At 36.5% G+C, this 22,300-nt stretch overlaps 2 protein-coding genes and 1 long non-coding RNA gene across 3 annotated transcripts; 1 reads left to right on the top strand and 2 right to left on the bottom strand.

The window, feature by feature from the left end:
* Positions 1–582: 582 nt before the first annotated feature.
* Positions 583–6,985, top strand: LOC128235607 (phosphatidylglycerophosphatase and protein-tyrosine phosphatase 1-like). The gene is made up of 6 exons (XM_052950415.1): positions 583–683; positions 2,623–2,810; positions 3,371–3,565; positions 4,493–4,564; positions 5,140–5,334; positions 5,817–6,985. Exons 2-6 carry the CDS (start codon positions 2,667–2,669, stop codon positions 5,955–5,957), a joined length of 747 nt encoding a protein of 248 aa, XP_052806375.1. The 5' UTR covers positions 583–683; positions 2,623–2,666; the 3' UTR covers positions 5,958–6,985.
* A 4,152-nt stretch (positions 6,986–11,137) lies between these two features.
* Positions 11,138–13,267, bottom strand: LOC128236219 (uncharacterized). Its single transcript, XR_008261292.1, has 2 exons — positions 13,159–13,267; positions 11,138–11,374 (listed from the first exon to the last, which is right to left on the bottom strand). It is a non-coding gene; the product is annotated as an uncharacterized LOC128236219 (long non-coding RNA).
* A 269-nt stretch (positions 13,268–13,536) lies between these two features.
* LOC128235606 (uncharacterized) lies at positions 13,537–20,310 on the bottom strand. The gene is made up of 6 exons (XM_052950413.1): positions 20,176–20,310; positions 17,576–17,738; positions 15,694–15,895; positions 14,763–14,958; positions 13,756–13,863; positions 13,537–13,544 (listed from the first exon to the last, which is right to left on the bottom strand). The coding sequence occupies exons 1-6, from the start codon at positions 20,276–20,278 to the stop codon at positions 13,537–13,539; spliced, it is 780 nt and encodes a 259-aa protein (XP_052806373.1). The 5' UTR covers positions 20,279–20,310.
* Between the last annotated feature and the right edge of the window lie 1,990 nt (positions 20,311–22,300).

Below are 22,300 nucleotides of genomic sequence, written 5' to 3'. Positions count from 1 at the left end.
TAGCGGTTTCAGGTACAGTGGGCGTACCCGGTGTACTCGGCGCCCCTACACCCACCCCGCCCTAAAATTGCCAAAGTGAACTTTTTATGAAAATTGAGAAGGCTGATAATTCATATATTTTACCAAAATAAACCACAGTAGCCAAACGCTTAATTCTTGCTGGAGGCATCAGAAACGCATGTGGTAGCTTAAGAGAATTATAACAAAAACACACTCTTGAAATCATATATTTCACTGACCTGCGATTCGTTTCTATATTTACTTCTATAATCATTTTAACATTTTGCCAAAATTTGAAGGATCTTCAAACGAGCCAAAAAATCTATGGATTTCGGGGAGATAACAAATCACACAAACCTGACTGTTCCTGCATTTATAAGCTACCTTGCTGTAAATGACATTGAAAATGAAAATTTTAAGATATGCGAAAATAAATGAATACAATTGTGATTAATTATTATAACAATCAACTGACTTAGATTATACTCAACGACTAAAGTTGTGATTTTGTTGGGCTTAATTGAATGTTATGAAATATGTCATGAGTATCTGTCGTTTTTCTTGTGTGAGCCGTTTAATATCGGACGTTATGACAAATTAAATACATGTTAAAGTTACTTCCCTTATATCCATAACTGCCATTTGTGAACCACCTTGGGCAATGTAGGCTATTGCTTGACCAGGTCAGTTTTTAGTCCTTTTTACAAGCATATGTTCTTGAAACCTTAAAGTATAGTTGTGTGTAACCTTTTTCCTTTTTGGCAGTAAGAAAGCTCCTGTCAACTGAAATCAGGTATTTAAATTACTTTTTTGAAGAAATAGCTTGTGAATTTGCAAAATGGATATGGTTATTGATAAGAATTAATGTATTTATTGGCAGTCTTAAGCTACAGAATACAAATGAAGACCATTTCATTTCATAGACAGTTTTTACATGTTTACGAATTTTGTTATGAATGACGTTCCAGGCTAACCATCAGTAAAAAAAAAGCCTGGACGGCATTTTAGAATGACTACCAGATAGGAAATTTTATCGGGCTACCAGATAGGAAAATTTACTAGCCCGAAACCAATTTCACAAGCCCAAACATAAACACCATAAAGAACTTTTTTGGAAGAATTTATGGGAAGTTTGAATATGATTCCAACCACTAATCGAGCACGCTTGAACACTCTCAATCAGTTTCAATAATTCAAAAAATGTTCAATCTGGACAATGCGTCAAAAATGCATTGAGCGAAGTGAACTTCTCGTAGATAAATTATAGTGATACATATAAATTATAAAGCTTTCAAAAAGTTAAAAAAGAAGATAATGTTATCTGACTCTGTTAAACAGATCATTTATTTAAGATGATACGAATTAAGCATGTACTATTAGTTCTATGATTTAATGCATCATTGTCAAATCCGATATGCACCAGTGATTGTGCAATTTCTCTTTTCTACTTTCAGTTTCACTTTCAATTTCCAGAAGTAAAAACAAACAAAATATTGATGTTTCTATTGCCAATTAATATTCCTATAAATGTTATTAAAATAAATGGCAAAGCAATTCAAAGGTATAACATAGAATCTTACTGTACTGTACACTGACAACAATTTATCTATGTCCAACAGTTCTCCTTTCACTTTGATTAAATTTGACAGGAAGTAAACGGGCACCTGTTTCCCGCGCATTTAAGACGATATTTGTAAAATATTAATTTTCTGTTACGTATTAAAAACTTAAAATCTATCATTTAATTTTCGATAATAAATAAAATTTATTCAAACAAAATAAATAAAGTATCATTTTGATATTGATATTTAGCTTTGCTGTTTTTCACAGCCATCGTAGTTAGCGAAAACTGCCAAAGTTATGCATTAATTTACATAAATGGGCAGAGTTATTGACGTCATTGAGTTTGACTGCTGCTTACAGACACAGATACTGGTTACAAACTGATCGATAATCACTTGTCACCTCAGGCTTTTATAACTCTTGACATATTAATAGAAAAAAAACAAAACATTCAGCTCATGGCTTGCAGTCCTGAACCGCAGAGCAATTAACTTTCTGATCATCGTCAAACTCAGCGATTCTGACCTTGCTTTGATCTTTCGCCATTGTCAAGGCGACTAAAACACAACTTAGTCGCTCGAGTTGCCTAAAAGGATGCATTCTTGAAAAATAATCGTATAAAAACATGATGCTATACGTGTTAAATTGACATGTTTTTATTTAAATTACATTAGGAAAAAAATGGTGGCCCGGTTGGGCTATTTCTGCAGAAAATCGGTAGCCCCAGCTGAAATTCGGTAACCCCGGGCTATCGGACTACCGCGAATTTGGAACACTGTTATTGTCCTTGTTTTTTTTACCATTACACATACATGTCTATTACTCTCTTATAAAATACTTTATAGAAGATTGCATATTGGATTCCTGTAAGTGTAACACCATTTATTTATATTTTTAAAGAGAATACATATTCTTAGCATCAATTTCTGGCAGATTCCCAGTTACACAAACAATTGAAAAGGGAGATCATACTTATAAGTCATGAAAGTAAAATGGGCATTTGTTGATTTGTGGTAAAAATGACTTCATCTCACACACTTCAAATGCTTTCCATTTCAGAAAATGATAGAAGAATAATACAGCTGGAATACCAAGGCACTGCAATGAGTCTATTCAATAAGGTGGCATTTTACCCAACTCTCTTCTACAATGTGTTTCTGAGCAAGGTTAGCAGTCGCCGATGGTATGATCGAATAGATGACACAGTGCTATTGGGTGCCCTACCATTTAGGGGAATGACGAAATGGGTAAGTCAAATGTACATGGTCAGCGCTTACTAAAGATTTAAAATCACTTTATTTAATTATGTAAATCTTTTAAGATTAAATTACTGCTGGTATAGCTAGAATCTTTTACTGTTCATATACTTGACCACCTGGGTGGCCAAGTGGTTGAGTGTTTGCTTCTGTAATGGGAGTTCTAAGGTTCAATCCCTGTTTGTTTGATACTAAGGACATACAAAATGGTACAGGTAACTCCCTTGTTTTGTGCTCAGCATTGGAGAGTAAAGTGCCCAGAAACTGAAATATGCAATACCAGGAAAGTTGTCTCCTAGATGTATTGATAATCTTTGGGCACACAAGCACTGACGCAGTGTACAAGGATTTCTTCATATCTTTCACTTTGTCTTCAGCTCTGCTATCCTTTCAGCATTTACATTTACTTAAATTGTCTCAGTTTTTTACATACAATAATTCAAAAATATAAGCATAATGAACCATTTTAAGAGAATCTTTCAAAAACAAACTCTATGTATGGATAAAGAGACTTGATGATTAATCAATATTATTAAACATTTATGTTTCAGCTTGTTAACCCTTTAGCGCATGTATACGAGATAGGCCGACATAGCTCATTACCAGATGTATACGCATTTGGCCGACCGTATCCATTACTGGATGTAAACGCATGGCCCGCATATTTCAATAGGGTCATTTCAATATTTCAATTTTGCATCTTTCTTTTTGTAAACAATATCCCGGATGTTTATAAAATTAAAGTTTAACCTTTTGTGTATTGATTTTCCCTTGAAAATATCGTCTGCTAAATTGAGAAGGTGTTTATACTCCCAATCGCAGGTGTGATATCCCATTGTGACGTAATAAGACCACGAGCTAAGTACTGTATGGAATTTCCCCCAAATTCATTGATGCGTAAATCATTAAATATATTACGTCAGTTCAGTTTACCATTAAAATCAATTGAGATTATATTTACTTAAAGGTAATATTTTGTTTACAAACAAAAGAAACAATTAGTAAATGAGAAAATGATGGGTAAATTTTCTGTGAAGCTTATATAATGTCCATCATAGTTTTGGCTGTAAAATAGGTCATGTGCAAGCGTTTTGTTTGATCTAGATCTTTTTATTCATACCGGAAAATCATTTATTGGCTTTCTTTTTTTGTAAACAGTTTTATGAGGGGGTAATAAAGTTAAACAGACACCTTGGACTGGATCTCTCAGCTGGATGACACCGGATATTCTTGACATATTTCTGTGTATTAATACACAAGAACATAAATTGTCGGCTTTTTAATCCAGATGGGTCTTTAGGGTAGGGGTAATAAAAATTAGATCGATCCCAGCATTTTATTACCCTTTGATTTAATGCAATTATGACATTTCAAAGAAATGTTACAAATCCATCTTGAAAATACATTCACAGCTGAAATAAAATAATTTAATATTTCATCATTGACACCATTTATTAGATAATTTAATTATCTATAAAAAATGAATTCACATAAAAAAGATTTGGACACAATTATTTGGAGTAACATTGATTTTAAGGTCATACTGCTGTATTCATTTTCTCATTTTCAAATATCCAGAAAAGTACCTATGCAGATAAGGACTGCTTATCAGTAAGATGGCTATTGACTGGGAGGTGTAATCTGGCCACTTGTCTATGTGCTAAAGGGTTAAGGAAGAGAATGTGAAAGGAGTTGTTACTCTCAATGAAGATTGGGAACTGGAGGATTTCTGTAATACAGAGAAGGTATGTACAATGGGCAGTTACTTGAAACTAATAAAAAAATGTTCTAAGATATTTACATGGCATCCAGTACCTAATGTACATGGTATTGAGTACTTAAGTTACCAGTTACGGTAAGCACATGTGTTTAAATGCCATTACTGTTTGTTTAATAATTATCAATTTTTGCCCCTTGTTCGATTGGATAATACCCCAGATAAGTGTTGCGACCTCTTTCCTTGATCTTTTTACAGATTTGAAGCTGATAGATTTGTAAATCCAAATTTAAAATAATTTATAAGCTAACTAACACTTTCCAGCAAAATAAAGCATTTCTTTCACATTTTTAAATGATTATCAACAGAAGATCTTTTATTATATATTTTGAAATTGATGATGTTTTATCATTGAAACAAACATTTTGTATGCACCCTAATTTTTTCAATGTCTTGCCCTATAAAATGTGAACGAAAGCCTTTAAGGGGAGGAACCATTGTTACCTACTCATTCTTTGTCCTACAAAGGAGTACTGTATTAAAAATAGATTTGTTAGCATTTCTGTATAAACTTAAGTCAGTAATGAGTATTTCTGTATAAAGGAATGGGCAGCTGTTGGTGTAACACAACTGAAAGTTCCTACAGTCGACTTCACAGCTTCTCCAAGTCATGAGAAGATCTGCCGAGCAGTAGACTTTATGATTAAGTATAGAAACGAACAGCTTGGCTCCGTGTATGTCCACTGTAAGGCTGGGCGCACGAGAAGTGCCACTGTGGTCGCCTGCTATCTAGTCAAGGTGAGTAGGAATTGTTATAGGGGAGGGACTTGGAGATCCTTTATCAAGAATAGGTTCGGTGGTCCCACACTATGAAAATGTTCGCTATATTTTTGTCCTAAATAGTGAATTCTGGTGTATTATTTTTCATAGTTTTATCTACCATATTGACATTCAATCTTAAGTCAGAATATTTTATGGGGTAGAACATTTCTTCTCCATGCATTAACTAGTAGGTTGCCTTGACCAGTTGGTCAAAATTCAAGGCTATAGAAGCTTTATTCACGCAATAACTTAACAAAGAGGTAATCGAGGACCAGGGACCTTAATTGTAAGCTTGTCCTTGACCAGTAGATGATCACTTTCCTGAAAACTTTGTGCATAAACCATTAATAACAAATGCATTTCTTCTTCGAAAATATTTATTCAATCTTACACATGTCTCTGACTAAGTGGCGCTCATGGTGCTTATTGTTAACAAACATCTCTTGTTTCCTTTGAAGGTGCATGGCTGGAATCCAGAAGAAGCCATTGCGCATATAGAAGAGAAGAGGCCACATATCTGGCTTCGGGAGAAACAGCTGGCTTCCATCCAACACTACTATAATACCAGCATACGGACGGACAAACAAAAGGGGGCTTAGTGCAATATGATATTATTTATGTATTTTGTGGCTTGAGTTGTGATTCTGATTATTCAGCTATAATAGGCTAGTTGTTCAGAACTTTGTCAAAGTTAACAACATGATTATCGACATCGTCATTAACTTTTTAACTTGGAATGTTAGATGTGCTCATAAATTACAATAAAACTACAGCTGAAATGGTTGCCTCAATGTTCTGCATATCACAAATGTATCCATAACATTTCCAGAGCAATAGAGATTTTAAGGTAACAACAATGATGTTAACAATGTTGTTTACTTAGGCCTAAAAAAAAACAACATTTGGTTCGGGTTACCCGACCCTACCTACGGAATAGGCGCCGACCCTACCGTTTTTATAGTCAGTTTGAAAAAAAAATGAAAAACTAAAAAAAAAAAAAAATGTTTTTTTATCGTTTTTTTTTTTAATTGCTTTTCAATATGTAGTTCAACCTTAAATGCTTATACAGAAGATAGCTTTAACACCATTCTCCAATGATGAAAATGATATTCTTATATAAAGCCTAATAACAAAAAAAATTAAAAAGCCTACCTACCCTACCTATTTTTGAGAAGGATGTAACCCTAACCAAACAATTTTTTTTTAGGCCTTATTCAAAGTTCTGAACAATCAGCCCATTGTTTATCATTTATGCTTTCTACAGTATTGTTTTGCTAAGACAAGAAGTAAATTTTGTAAGTTAATTTGTTTGATCAAAGCATTTTCTTTCATCATAGTTTTACTTTTTAGTCAAACCTTTCATGGACCGGTGATACTAATGTAATAATGAAATTAAATTATGTCGTGGCATTGTTTTCTGTCTGGATTTGAAACTTGCCAGTTATTAATATTATGCTAGTAAGATCGAAAAAAATAAGTGCTTAGTACCAGTATTTCCAAACTTGATTTAATGGTGACAAATGTACTAGTTTGTTATTTAAACATTCTATAATAGAAAAAAATGCTTAAATAATTACATGTTTAACAAATTGAAACAAAAGACAGGACATTGTTATTAAAAGCTTTGAGTATATAAGTTTTGTTTTCTTCGCCAACACATTTTTAAAGCTTAAGAACATTTTTTATCAACCAGCTATAAACATGCAAGAGTCAGAGGTGATAATCAATATTGCCCATAACCTGCAGTTTCGATGTCATCAAATGCAAATTATTTCTGAAAAAAAAATGAAATGCAATGTGATGACTTACAAATTGAAATGAATTTTATAATAATAATCACAAAAGAGATAATGAGAACAGAGTTGCGACGGCAGCGAAAATCAATTCTGGTCTCGCTCTACATTTGGTGCATATTCTGCATATTTAATGCACCTTGGTAGACAGCTACTTTCTGAGGGATTTTGAAACTTTAAGCCATATTTATAATTGTTGCAGAATTTGTCAACATTGCAACAAAAGAAATGTTTTGTTCACTCTGAGTCAGAAGGTTAATAAGAATTGTTCAAGAGACCTTTACATATAAGCATTGTTTTTGGTCATAAGCATACAAACTGGTCAAAATAGAGAGTGTGGCTTAAATTGGATTTAGGTAAGGTGTAGCTAATCAGATTGCATGTAACAATTTCGGACCAATGAAGTGAATGACAGTGAATGAAGTCAATGACATCCATTTATTTGAGCTTATTTAAAGAAGCCATTCTGAATATACAAGTCATATTTATGGAGGTGAACCTCTGTATTTAGACCTATACTTCTATTTATGGAGGTGTACCTCTATATTTAGACCGGCACCTCCATGTATGGAGGTGCACCTCTATTTTAGACCTATACTTCTATTTATGGAGGTGTACCTCTATATTTAGACCTATACTTCTATTTATGGAGGTAAACCTCTATATTTAGACCTGAACCTCTATGTGTGGAGTTGCACCTCTATATTTAGACCTGTACCTCTATGAATGGAAGTGCACCTCTGTATTTAGACCTGCACCTGCATGTGAGGAGGTGTACCTCTATATGTAGACTTGTACTTCTATGTATGGAGGTGCACCTCTATATCTAGACCTGTACCTCTATGTGAGGAGGTGCACCTCTTCATTTAGACCTGTACCTCTATGTGAGGAGGTGCACCTCTATATTTAGACCTGTACCTCTATGTATGGAGGTGTACCTTAATATTCAGACCTGTACATCTATGTAAGGAGAAGCACCTCTATATTTAGACCTGCACCTGCATGTGAGGAGATTTACCTCTATATTTAGACCTATACTTCTATTTATGGATGTGTTTCTCTATATTTAGACCGGCACCTCTATGTAAGGAGAAGCACCTCTATATTTAGACCTGTACCTCTATGCAAGGAGAAGCACCTCTATATTTAGACTTGCACCTGCATGGGAGAAGGTGTACCTCTATATTTAGACCTGTACTTCTGTTTATAGAGGTGTACCTCTATATTTAGACCTATACTTCTATTTATGGAGGTAAACCTCTATATTTACACCGGCACCTCTATGTGTGGAGTTGCACCTCTCTATTTAGACCTGTACCTCTATGAATGGAGGTGCACCTCTATATTTAGACCTGTACCTCTATGTATGGAGGTGCACCTCTATATTTAGACCTGTACCTCTATGAATGGAGGTGCACCTTTATATTTAGACCGGCATCTCTATGTATGGAGGTTGACCTCTATATTTAGAAATATACCTCTATGAATGGAGGTGCACCTCTATATTTAGAAGTGTTCCTCTATAGATAGAGGTGCACCTTTATATTCAGACCTGTACCTCTATATGTGGTATAGAGGTGCACCTCTATATTCAGACCTGTACCTCTATATGTGGTATGGAGGTGTACCTCTATATTCAGATCTGTCCTCTATGTATGGAGGTGCACCTCTATATTTAGACCTGTACTTCTATGGATGGAGGTGCACCTCTCTATTTAGAAGTGTGCCTCTATAGATAGAGGTGCACCTTTATATTCAGACCTGTACCTCTATATGTGGTATAGAGGTGCACCTCTATATTCAGACCTGTACCTCTATATGTGGTATGGAGGTGTACCTCTATATACAGACCTGTACCTCTATGGATGGAGGTGCACCTCTTTATTTAGAAGTGTGCCTCTATAGATAGAGGTGTACCTTTATATTCAGACCTGTACCTCTATATGTGGTATAGAGGTGCACCTCTTTATTCAGACCTGTACCTCTATATGTGGTATGGAGGTGTACCTCTATATTCAGATCTGTCCTCTATGTATGGAGGTGCACCTCTATATTTAGACCTGTACTTCTATGTATGGAGGTTGACCTCTATATTTAGACTCTATGTATGGAGTTGCACCTTTATATTTAGACCTGTACCTCTATATATGGAGGTGCACCTCTATATTTATACCCCCGACAAACGAAGTTTGAAGGGGGTATATTGGAGTCACCCTGTGGTCGGTTGGTTGGTCGGTCCGTTGGTTTGTCGGTCAGTCCGTTGCAATTTACCTTGTCCGGAGCCTAACTTAAAAACTACTGGATGGAATTGGTTTAAACTTCATACAATGATAGAGCATAATGAGAGGAAGTGCAGTGTACAATAACCATAACTCTATTCTTGCTTATTACTGAGTTATTGCCCTTTGTTACTTTTTTGTCTTGAGTATAACTTGAAAAGTACGGGATGAAATTCATTGGAACTTCATACAATGGTAAAGCACAATGAGAGGAAGTGCAGTGTTCAAGAACCATAACTCTACTTTAGCTAATAACTGAGTTAGTGCCCTTTATTATTTTTTTGATGTCAAATATTTTTCCAGACATTAACTTGCAAACTATTAGATGGAATTTATTTTGTGCAGTGCACAAGAACCATAATTATATTTTAGCTAATTACAGAGTTACTGCCCTTTGTTCTTTTTTTCTTGTCGGGAGCATAACTTGAAAACTATTGGATGGAATTCAATAAAACTTTATACAGTGATATATCATAATGAGAAGGAGTGCAGTGTACAGGAACCGCAATTCTATTTCAGCTAATTACAGAGTTACTGCCCTTTGTTACTTTTTCTTGTCCGGAGCATAACTTGAAAACTATTGGATGGAATTTAATAAAACTTCATACAGTGATAGATCATAATGAGAGGAAGTTAAGTGTACAGGAACCGCTATTCTATTTCAGCCAAATACAGAGTTATTGCCCTTTGTTACTTTTTTCTTGTCCGGAGCATAACTTGAAAACTACCGGATATAATGTAATAAAACTTTATACAATGGTACAGCACAATGAGAAGGAGTTCAGTGTTCATGAATCATTACACTATTTTAGCAAATTACAGAGTTATTGCCTTTTTCTGTGTTTTTTTGTCAAACTTTTGTCCGGACAGTAACTTGAAAACTACTAGATGAAATTTCATAAAACTTCATACAATGATAAATCATAATGAGAGGCGGCGTTCGGGGGTACTAATCACCTTCAGTGATAGCTCTAGTTAGACCTGTACCTCTATGTATGAAGGTGCACCTCTATATTTAGACCTGTACCTCAATGTATGGAGGTGCACCTCTTTATTCAGACCTGAATTTGCACCTGCATGTGAGGAGGTGTACCTCTATATTTAGACCGGTATCTCTATGTTTTGATGGAAGTGCAAATCTATATTTTGACATATACCTCTATATAAGGAGGTTGACCTCTATATTTAGACTCCATGTATGGAGTTGCACCGCTGTATTTAGACCTGTACCTTATGTATGGAGGTGTACCTCTATATTTAGTCCTGTGCCTCTATGTATGGAGATGCATCTCTATATTTCAAGATGCACGTCTGTTTTGTGTTCTACTGTCTGCTTCAAGCGACATTCAACCCTAATGGTACGACATACAAATATTTTACGGTGAGTGTTTGCTGCTGCACAAAATGTGTCATCATTAACAAAAATCCACTAATGTGTACCGCAGTTTATTGTCGGACCTCGTTATACAGTCGAACCCCGTTGGCTCGAACTCACAGGCACCAGCAAAAAACCTCGAGCCTCGGGGATTTCCAGCCAAGCGGGAATGCTTACCTTCAGTATAAAGAAACGACCTTTAAATCCAGTTCGAGCGAAAGAGGGAATCGAGCCAACGGGGTTTGATTGAATTTTGAGGAAATCGTTGTTACGCTCGTTAAACACCCTCAATGAGATTGCGTTTCGATCAATGTTATTTAAATACAACACAGTTGATTGTTTATTCCTTTATTATGTGCTAAACAGTCCACACACTAGGGCTAATACTAGTTCATTTATTGTGACTTTCCCCAGAACTCCATGGCCATGTTGTGGGCTGTGGTTGGCAGGTTCATCATGCTGTAGGGCACAGTCGTCTTGTAGCTCTGGTCGCGTCCGTTCAGGCGGACAGTGATGTGGACATTAGCAAGCTGCATCTGGGCGTTCATGGAGGAGGGGTCGAATTCAACCTGGAAATTTCATTTGGTGATGAACGATTTCAACCTGGAAATTTCATTTGGTGATGAAAACCAGCAGTTAGACTTTCCTTATGTTTCGAATAAGAGTGAATTATAACGCCCTATTGGGCACTCAAACAACGTTTCGAGTATCAACCATTTGTTCGATGCCGATGACAGACTTCTCTAAAAGTTTACCTAAGTTACTTCATAAGTTTTATTGAAAAAAAGTTGAAAAACGCTTCAGAGTGATAATTTGTGCATATAAACAGTAAATATATCTTTGATTCAGAAGATCAGGCATGTTTAATGCTTTGAAATAGCTGACTGCTTAATCGACTTTTTTGGAAAAAAATATGTTGATTATCGCTAATAGCTTCAAAGTGTTAATTTGTGCATTCAAACAGTTAATATGTCATTGTTTTAGAAGAAAATGCATGTATACATTCTTTGAAATAGGTAACCATTTTAGGCCGCTAGGCCGCTAGGCCGCCAGGCCGCCAGGCCGCTAACTTCACGCCGCTAGGCCGCTAGGCCGCTGAAGTGCTCGATCGACTTTTTTGAAAAAAAGTTGAAAAACACTTCAGAGTGATAATTTGTGCATATAAACAGTAAATATATCATTGATTAAGAAGATCAGGCATGTTTAATGCTTTGAAATAGCTGACTGCTCAATCGACTTTTTTGGAAAAAAATATGTTGATTATCGCTAATTGCTTCAAAGTGTTAATTTGTGCATTCAAACAGTTAAAATGTCATTGTTTTAGAAGAAAATGCATGTATACATGCTTTGAAATAGGATTCAATTTAGGCCGCTAGGCCGCTAATTTCACGCCGCTATGCCGCTAGGTCGCTGAAGTGCTTGATCGACTTTTTTGAAAAAAAGTTGAAAAACGCTTCAGAGTGATAATTTGTGCATAAAACAGTTAATTTAAAATTGTTTTAAAATAAAAGGTAAAGAAAAATATTCTGAATATATAACAATTTAAGGCCGCTATGTAACTATATGAATAAAAAACCTTGATTTATCATTGTTTTTTAAAAAAAACGCATTAACAATTGCTTGGAAATAGAAAAAATAATTAGGCCGCCAGGCCGCTAGGCCGCCAACTTCACGCCGCTAGGCCGCTTGGCCGCCAGGCCGCTAACTTCACGCCGCTAGGCCGCCAGGCCGCTAACTTCACGCCGCTAGTCCGCTAACTTCACGCCGCTAGGCCGCTAGGCCGCTAACTTCACGTACATGGGCGAGAGTTAGTTTCAGCTCTAGCGATTTCTATACTTAACTTAAAGTCTGCGTTCACAAGTTCCTTTTATCTAGTCACGGTGCCTGAAGGGAGTTCTACAAAGTACGCCTATGGCCAATATAAATTTATTACTAGATACTCATTCAATTATACTTTGTTAAATGGGGAGGGGTTTGACTTTTTTCTTAGATGGATGCCTGTTTTTACCGTTGAATATGTGTCCATGCTCTTTCTGTTTTATAAGGGACCATATACAAATGTTCCTGACGAACACGAGCGTAACAATTTTCCTTTTTCACATGTGAATGTCATACCCGACATCGTAAGTATGAATAAATGCCGTTCCCGGACAGTACCGGACCGATACGCAAACACTAATCCTGGTTCAACATTTTTATTTCAGTCATTAAATTTTAGGGGCGGCGGAAAAAAGAGGGTGCACGCCGGGGTGAAAATTTAGCAATTAATTTATGGTCGCCTTACAAGAGTTAACTTTATTGCAGTATCTTAATAACAGGCTTAGTTAGAAACTCTAAAGTAACCCTACGTTACCTTGGTGATGATGGGGTGGATCTTGTCCAGTGTGGCGTCATAGACTCTCTGGAGCTTGCCGACACGGTCCTGGATCGTCTTGTTCGTGTTTACAATCCCAGGTCCACAGACTTAAATAAATATCACATTTCTAACCGGCTTGTCTTTAAAGGGGCTCGTTCATATATTTTAAATAGGCTCCATTTTGTGTAATTTGTTCAGATTGAGTTGTATTGTTTATTTTTCTTAATAAACAGCAACTAATAGAATGATATTCTTTTGACTCTGATATAAATTAACTTGTAAATCAAAGCCTTGAGTATTTCATTTTTTACTAAAGCTTTTCGGCAAAAGGGTCAAACTGTGTCATTTTAAATGTGACGAAGACGTAAGAATGTGTCAATTACCTGCGTTGATGATTTCAGACCATATATGATGATTAACAGTAATGACGTCAAACTGTGCCATATATCTGCGTTGATGTCCAACTGTGTCATTTTACCCGCGACAACTACGGTTTACATTCGGTTATGGAATCAGGCAGTTTCATTGACCTTTGGCGATGATGACAATTTTTGTCATTTACCTGAGGTGATGACGTCAAATTGTTGCATTTACCTGAAGTGATGATATCAGACTGAGTGGGAAGAAGGAGTGGCCGACAGGGGGCGCATTTCTCCATACACTGGCGGGTCTGGGCGTCAAGCTCACGTCGGCCGAAGATGCCTGAGAAAAAAAAAATCATTGATAAATGTCAAAGAGTACCTAGCTTCTGTTAATGAAGGTTATAGGAATATAAATATAACTTAATGCCAAAAATAATCGTATGTACGGCCGTTCGACCTTATGAAGAGATTATAATGCACGCATTGACTTTACGCTTGTATCACAAAAAGTGATTTCTCTTAAAATAGGCTAACCTGAGAGATGATGCTATGCGTACAGTAGATATCAGATTCATCATTATCAAACCTCTGATGAATGAGAATGGGAAAGGGCCGAATGGCCAAATTCTTATTTATTCGGTGTTGTGAAAAACCTTCCAAAATAGATGCTCATTTGTACAATCGATTTCTGTTCTCTTCGATCTTGGTTCAAACCAGGATTGTACTGTTATGTTGTTATAGTCATTAGCATTCTGAGTATGGAAAAACCGAAGTTCTGTGCAATACTTAAGAAAAGGTTCTTAAGATACTAAGGCGTAAAAAGGTTTCCATTTCCCCGGCCTTCCCTTTATGACGCGAGCGTTAACCTATATTTGCCTTGAGAAATTATTTGTTTGATTTGTTATTCAAAAGGTAAAAATTAAGTGTTTTGGTCTAAAATACTCTAAATACAAGATCAGTAATGATAATTAATACTGATCTTATAGATGCTCTTTAAGTTCTGGGTAACAGAAAAATCTTAAAAACAATTCGCCTTATAAAAAGGGATTTCCCGACCTACATTCCATCTTATACCCTATTTATTTATACATATTTTTATTATTTATTTTTTTTTTTTTTATTATTTTATCTATATTTTGTTTTTTGGGGAGGGGGAGGGGGTTGGCATCAAACCGGGAACAATGGTATTATTTTTTATGCCCCATAAAATCTATAATGCACTTAAGAACTACTGCATACCTCCAATAGCGTGTCCAATGCTGCCACCGATGTCCCCAATCGTGTGCCCGATGTCTGTTCCGACGTTTCCGATACTGCTTCCGAGGTCAGTAAAGCCGTCGCCAATGAGATTGGCGGTGTCGATGACGCTGTTTCCAGCGTCAAGGATGGAACCACCGAGGGAGCTGAGTTGGTCCTTGAAACCGTTGAATGCCGACTGTAAATAATATGATTAATATGGTAGGTTAAATAAGCACATGTTCATATAAACGTTACAAACACAATCTAATAAATTTAACCTGCATTCTTTGTCAATATCTGGATTGATGCGTTCAAAACAGTTTTCCAATAATCGACTTCAGATGTTGACGAAGATACAAATGCATTCATAAAACGGTTTTAGCAAAAAGGGTAAATAAAGATATATGATAAACAGTGTTATTGTTTAATATACGAGTACAATGTTATGTTATATTTTATGTGTATTTCATGTTTATTATGAACTAATATTTAGTTTGTACTGACGATGAATATACTTTGTACATGTACAAGCCGAGCTAAATACTTCTGTCAGTCCGTTAGAAGTAAAAATTGAGTGATAAACTATTAAAATGGAAGGAAAAAGTAGGAGAGTTATATGCAACCGAATGGTGGATGGAAAACCTGCACCCTTGGAAAAACCTGGTCTCAAAAACCACAATCCTCACAAAACAGCGAACAGAAAAGGGAAATAAAAATACATTTATAACAAATATACAGTCACAACTCGCTATGTCGAACTTTGTTATCTCGATGTTCTGGTTATGCGAAAAAAATCGAATAAGTTTGGTTATATACACTTTATGTATTTATGTTAAATCGAATGTCGTTATCTCGAAGTATGTCTTATGATCACAACGACTATGACAAAGCACTACAAATTATAGCTGAAGTTAATCTAGTATAAACTTACCGAAAAGCCATCATAAACTCCACCAACAGCGGAACCTCCAAGATCTTTCACGGAGTTTAGGAAACCATTTGCTTTGTCGCCTAGAAGGTCCACGGCGTCCCCAACCTTAGAGGCCATATCGTTGAACGGCCCCTCAAGGTAAGTGTATGGGTTGACCAGGTTTGCTCCAGCGTTCAGGTAATCCATGAAGCTTGGGTCAGCTCTACAGAGAAAAGACAAAGATATCGTGGGTATGAAGTTATGATTATAAATCAGAATTGTATACATCGGATCCACTCGAGACATTGTCCGCCAGTTGCTAAGCAACGCGATGTAATGAACACTGGCTAATGAAGAACTGTTTCAGCTTTCAGCCAGGAACCAAATGATTTATGCCGATTGCGATCGAAACACCTCCGCCATTATCCAACAGAATTTGGAGCTTGCCGGAGATGGCCGAGTTGTTACGATTGCAGGGGCGTATCCAGAATTCGACGTTAGAGGGGATCTAACTTAGGGCGTAACCTTTTGGCTTGCGCCCCTACCTCAAACCCGAAATGTATTTAGTTGAAAGTGTTGGCAGTTGTGAACGGAGCGGTTGTGGGAACTCCCCCATAAAAAATTAACAATTTCTAGTCCAAAATGGTGCACATCTTATAACTTTTTTTTCTCCTATATTGAAAAAGAAGTAAACTTTGACGCTTTAAGGAAGGGTTGATTGTGCCTGTCGAAGAGTCGCCAGGTACGTATGGTACAGTCCTGTCCAACAACTGGAAATTTGTTAGTAATATTAAGATGAAAGTGGTGTGGAACAAAAGTACGGGTATACTTTTGTTATGATTAATTACGTGTCCATTTGGTATCTGCTGTAGAAGCCATTTGGATTTCCTTTGAATTAAAAAATAATATTTTGCATATTTTTGGCTGATAAAAATTCAACATATTCCCTATTCAGTGTGCGTATACCACGTGATAAATGACGTCATACATGCTACGTCGGAAGGCAAAAAATTGCTTAAAATGAAGACTTAAATCAAAGATAACTTTTCATTTACAACACCATTTTAAATGAAACAAAGGGCAGTCTATGCCGCTTAAAGAGCCCCGCATTTGTTTATCACCAAAATTTGATGAGGTCATTAGTTTCATCAAACACTTCGACAGACCTGTTTCCAAAATAATGTTTTGACAGTGCTCCGTCAGACGGCCGTATTGTGAAAAGGTTTGTCGAAGTGTCTTAAGAAACTAAACTCTCGATCAAATTCTGGTAAAAGATTGAAGGTGGGGCTCCGTAGGCAGCGTAGACTGCGCTATGTTTCATTTAAAATGGTGAAGAAATAGTGAAGTTATCTTTGTTTAAAGTATTTTTTCAAATCAAAATATTGCCTTCCGATGTAGCATCTATGACGCAATTTATCACGTGGTATACACATACTGCTATTTAACTCAAGTACATTATTCACATGAAACATCGCCAACACGGCCATTTTATAACTTTCTGAAGTTTTCATTAAAGCTGCACTCCCACAGATTTATCATTTTTACAACTTTTTTATTTTTTGTCTTCGAAAGAGCAAATTTTTGCGTAAATATCTGCAAACCAATGATATAAGATTGCTGACAAGAAATCAGACCGTAGATTTTCATATTTCCGTTCAAAAATTATTGCTTTATGGCCTAAACCATTACTTACGGTTTAAGAAAAATTCACAAAACATCATTTTTTTAACTTAATTACAAAAATCTGCGATCTATTTTTTTGTCAGCAGTCTTATTTAACTGGTTTCCATGGATTTTCGCAAAAATTAGCTGAAAGTTGTCAAAACGTTCAATCTGTGAGAGTGCTGCTTTAATGCGTTTACTTCATGTTTAATGTTTTGTGCGTGTTTTACAGCAGACTTACTGGCAGGCTGACTGAGCGGCGGACTTGCATTGGTCCGTTTTGGCGGTGACCTGGACCTTACAGGCGTCCATCTTGACCTTAAGGTCACGTGACATGTCCACGGTGTTGTTCATCTCCAGTGCGATCTTGTTCAGCAGCGTTTGGCGAAACAACTGTGTGAAGGCTGTAATGTATTATAGATATAACGAATAGAAGAAGATACAGAAGTAGAGGAAGCGGAAGAAAAGTCAGAAGAAGGAGCAGAAGAAGAAGAAGAACCACAAGAAGAAGCAGAAGAAGAAGCAGAAGAAGAAGCAGAAGAAGAAGCAGAAGAAGAAGAAAAATAAAAAGAAGACTTATTTCCTGTCTGAACATTTGTTAACTCAATAACTAATTATTTACGGTTTGGGTAATATAGAAGAAGAAGAAAAAGAAGAAAAAAAAGAATAAGAAGAAGAAGAAGAAGAAGAAGAAGAAGAAGAAGAAGAAGAAGAAGAAGAAGTAGAACCAGAAGAAGAAGAACCAGAAGAAGAAGAACCAGAAGAAAAAGTATTTGAAGAACCAGAAGAAGAAGCAGAAGAATAAGAACCAGAAGAAGAAGAAGAAGAAGAAGAAGAAGAAGAAGAAGAAGAAGGAGAACAAGAACAAGAAGAACAAGAACAAGAAGAAGAACCAGAAGAAGAACCAGAAGAAGAAGAACCAGAAGCAGTATTTGAAGAAGCAGAAGAAGGAGCAGAAGAAGAAGAAGAAGGAGCAGAAGAAGGAGCAGAAGAAGAAGAAGAAGGAGCAGAAGAAGAAGAAGAAGAAGAAGAAGAAGAAGAAGAAGAAGAAGAAGAAGAAGAAGAAGAAGAAGAAGAAGAAGAAGAAGAAAAACCAGAAGAAGAAGAAAAAGAAGAAGAAGAACCAGAAGAAGAAAAAACAGAAGAAGAAAAAACAGAAGAAGAAGAACTAGAAGAAGAACCAGAATAAGAAGAAGGAGAATAAGTATTTGAAGAAACAGAAGAAGAAGCAGAAGAAGCAGAAGAAAAAGAAGAAGAAGAAGAAGAAGACTTATTTCCTGTCTAAACATTTGTTGACTCAATAACTTATTATTTACGGTTTGGGTAATATATTATTTTGGCATCAGAGTGTGTATCGGATGAGTGGCAGTAGGCGGACATTAAAATACCCGCAAAAGTTCTTAAGGATTTAGCCTAGTACTTAATGATTGCCTTTGTGCAATTTCATTGGCTTAAAATGTAGGTTGTTTTCTAACTGTGGCATTTCATTGAATCATGTCAGAGCTATGTTATCTGTTTTGTTACGAAGTACATTGTAATAATGTCACACTACTTTAATAGTATGTTGAAAGAAATGGTTACACAGTTTTAAATAATTTCAACAAGATAAGAATACTTAAATAGAAATAAGATCGCCGCGTAGCGTACGCTCGTCTGTTTGTTTTTGTCAAAAAATTGATATCACCTCACAATTATAATATTTAGTCAGAATTTTGGGCATTGCTAAGCAACAGCGTATTGTCTTTGGCAACATGTGTACCAAGTTTCATTGCAATATCTTAAACGACGTTTAAGGTATGACCGAGGTAAAGGTTTTTGCACATCGACGTTGACGTTAACAACTCTAAATATATGACACTACAGTCGAACCCCGTTGGCTCGAACTCGCTTGGCTCGAATTCCACGTTGGGTCGAACTGGATGTAAAGAACCGATTTTTTTTAACTAAGCATAACCGCTTGGCTCGAATTGTTCAAGGTTCGAGGTATTTCTGCCGGTCCCTTGGGGTTCGAGCCATCGAGGTTCGACTGTACCTCGACTCTTTTTATATTGAATACCGATGAGTTACTTAACACATTTATAACTGATGTAACTGAGTGATATTGAATGATGTTTTAATACATGTAAAAACAAAGCATTTATTAAATTTTAGAAAACAATGTATGAGTTATCAGCATCATTGCTGGTTTCGTTTATAGTTATTTTTCAACGATTTGGGAGAAAGTACGTTATGTTAAGCCACTATAGTTGGCACGATGTTGCGCGAGTGCGTGGTCTTGTGTTGTGTGGGAAATTGAAGTTCCGTGTAAAAAACCCTACTTGTCCGGATTGGTGACCATCAAAGCAAACTAACGTACGATCAGGCCCCAAATCGAACCCGGGACGCCTTGGTGAGAAACAAGTGCGGTAACAACTGCACTAGTCGGAAAACCCAACCATAGCTAGATTCTAATGCAAGCGCTTTTTCCAGTTGCATATTAGGGTATTATATTCTTCATCTAAGACGTATCTGCTCTCATATTCGTGTTTGTATACATCCAATTATGTTTCAGCTCGACAGTTGTTAAAAAAGCCAACAAAAATCAACAATGTCATGACATCTTGTTTAATCTAAGGCACATGGTCTTTGGTGGGGGGCTATTCCCTTCGAACGGTAGCTAGGGCAAAAGCACATTTCTTCCGTAAAACCTAGCAGTATTAGCATCCATGGTCTAAAGCGCTCGGCGCACTCTAGCCACTCCGTTCACAGCCGTTAGCAACCCGATAATTTTAAGTTGTTTCAAAAATTATGAATAACATTATCTGTTAACTGTTTTAAACATGTAAAGAAGATTTCACTTACACTGGAGAGAAAATGCGTCCATGGCCTGGAGCGCCCGGCGTCCCCGGGCTGCTCCGTCAACTGCCGCTAATAGCCCGATGGAAACAATTATTAGTAACTTCATACTGGCAAAAGTGAGGTCAACACGTGGTGCTTATTCCTTTTATACCCTAAGTAATGTCTGCTTATCTTTGTGTTAAAATATGGGGTCAAAAGTCTTTAGAAATAGAATGTACATCGGTAATTTAAAGGGACATTTAGGAACACAGCTTGGCAATTTTCAGTTAAGTGCGCGATTTTTATTGAATATGAAGGAGTCCAACCCACAAATAAGCTAATTCTCTGATTTACCTTAAAGGGCCTAGATACCAGATTATTCAACTGCAAGAAAAATAAAAGAAATTAATATTTTTGTGTTCAGCGCATTGAATCTTAGCTACTGATGTATCACATCGCTTACGACACATCTATCTTTGACAGTTTGTGCGTGTGTTTCCAATTCAAAATTAACTGGGCAGGTTTACCACCCAGTAAATTTAAAAACAGCGTCGGTATATTGGTCTGTCTGACTTTCACACGCTAAAATAAAAAAAATACTCACTATAAACAGGGAACCAGTATGGGCTATTTTTAAACGGGTAAGTTCAGTTGAGACAGCGACATAATAATCTTTTAATCATATAAAATCATGTATTCTCGTCCTCGTGGTCCTTATACTGGCTCGTATTGACAATATTCCAGTCTTGTTTTGAGGAAATACTGTATTTGTCGATTTAGGGACCATCTGGTGTCTAGTCCCTTTAATGTTAAATGTTGATGCCTGATGTCCCCATATAAGGTTGGTATCATTTGAAAGGCGTTTCATTGCTGATTACTAATATGTAACTTATAATGTGAATAAAATAAAGAACTGACACGAAATGGTTATTTAGACCCCGATAATACAGGTAATGCGAAAGAAATTCACGAGATGAACATGTGGTCTATGCATATACTTCAATATTAGAAATATAGGTCAGCTTTAAAAGTTGTGCATGTCGCCTAGAGGAGTTGAAAATGTGGGCATGTTTCGTTTAAGTTCTTTTACATGTGAAATCAAACACTTAACAAAAGTTCAAACCCTTGACCTAGTACTTAACAATGACTTTGACCATATGAGGTTCCGTCACGTACTCCTCACGTGACAATCAAATGTGATCCAATATCGCTAATACACTTTCATTAAGTTTAGAAGAGGGACATGTACAAGGTTTAAGACCCGATCTCAGGATCATGTGATCTTGTGGTTCCCCGTAATATTTACAGTACATTAATGTATATAACATGTGAGCCAGATTGTCAATAAGTCTAGAAAATGTGCACCAGACTCAAAATCAAGGCTTAAACCTATGACCATGCGTTAAAACCTTGACTATGATCCAGCGATGTTCCATCATAATTATTGGTCACATTCAGGAGTTGAACATGTGACCCAATGTCGTCCATTAACTTCGATAAGTGATAGAGATATGAGGCAGACTCAAAATCAAGGCTTAAGCCTATGACAATGTATTGTGTCTTCGATCCTGATCAAGTGATGTTAATCATTAATTATTTTCGTCACATTTAAGAATTAAACATGTATAGTAACCTTGACCTTGATCCGGCAATGCTCCATCATGAATTATTCATGACACATTCAAATATTTAATATGTGACCTAGTGTCGTCCATTAACTTCAATAAGTGAAGGAAGTATGCGATAGACTCATATTAAAGGCTTAAACATATGACCATGTATTGAAACCTTGTATCCGATCCAGCAATGTGTCATCATGAATAATCAAGGCTTTAACCATGCCTATGGTTTGTGACCTCGGCCTTGACAGGCAACGTTCCATCATGAACTATTTACGTCACATTAAACACGCGACCCAATGTATTTACTTCAATACGTATAGATGTGGATCAGTTCCAATTCAAGACCATGCATTGTGACCTTGACCAAGGCTTTGTACCAACATCGATTCTGAATACAACCTTGGTAAGTTAAACGTGTCACAGAGTACAACACAAATATCTAATCAGTTTAGCAAATGAAGTCCGGAAATGGGCCCTTGACCTTTTAATGCGACCATGACCTTTGACCAGCGAAGCAATTGTCAATG

The sequence above is a fragment of the Mya arenaria genome, chromosome 5 (assembly GCF_026914265.1).
Source record: "Mya arenaria isolate MELC-2E11 chromosome 5, ASM2691426v1".
In the NCBI taxonomy this organism is placed as follows: Eukaryota; Metazoa; Mollusca; class Bivalvia; order Myida; family Myidae; genus Mya; species Mya arenaria.
Note: the sequence above shows the minus strand (reverse complement) of the source record. Positions and strands in the feature narration are given on the sequence as shown.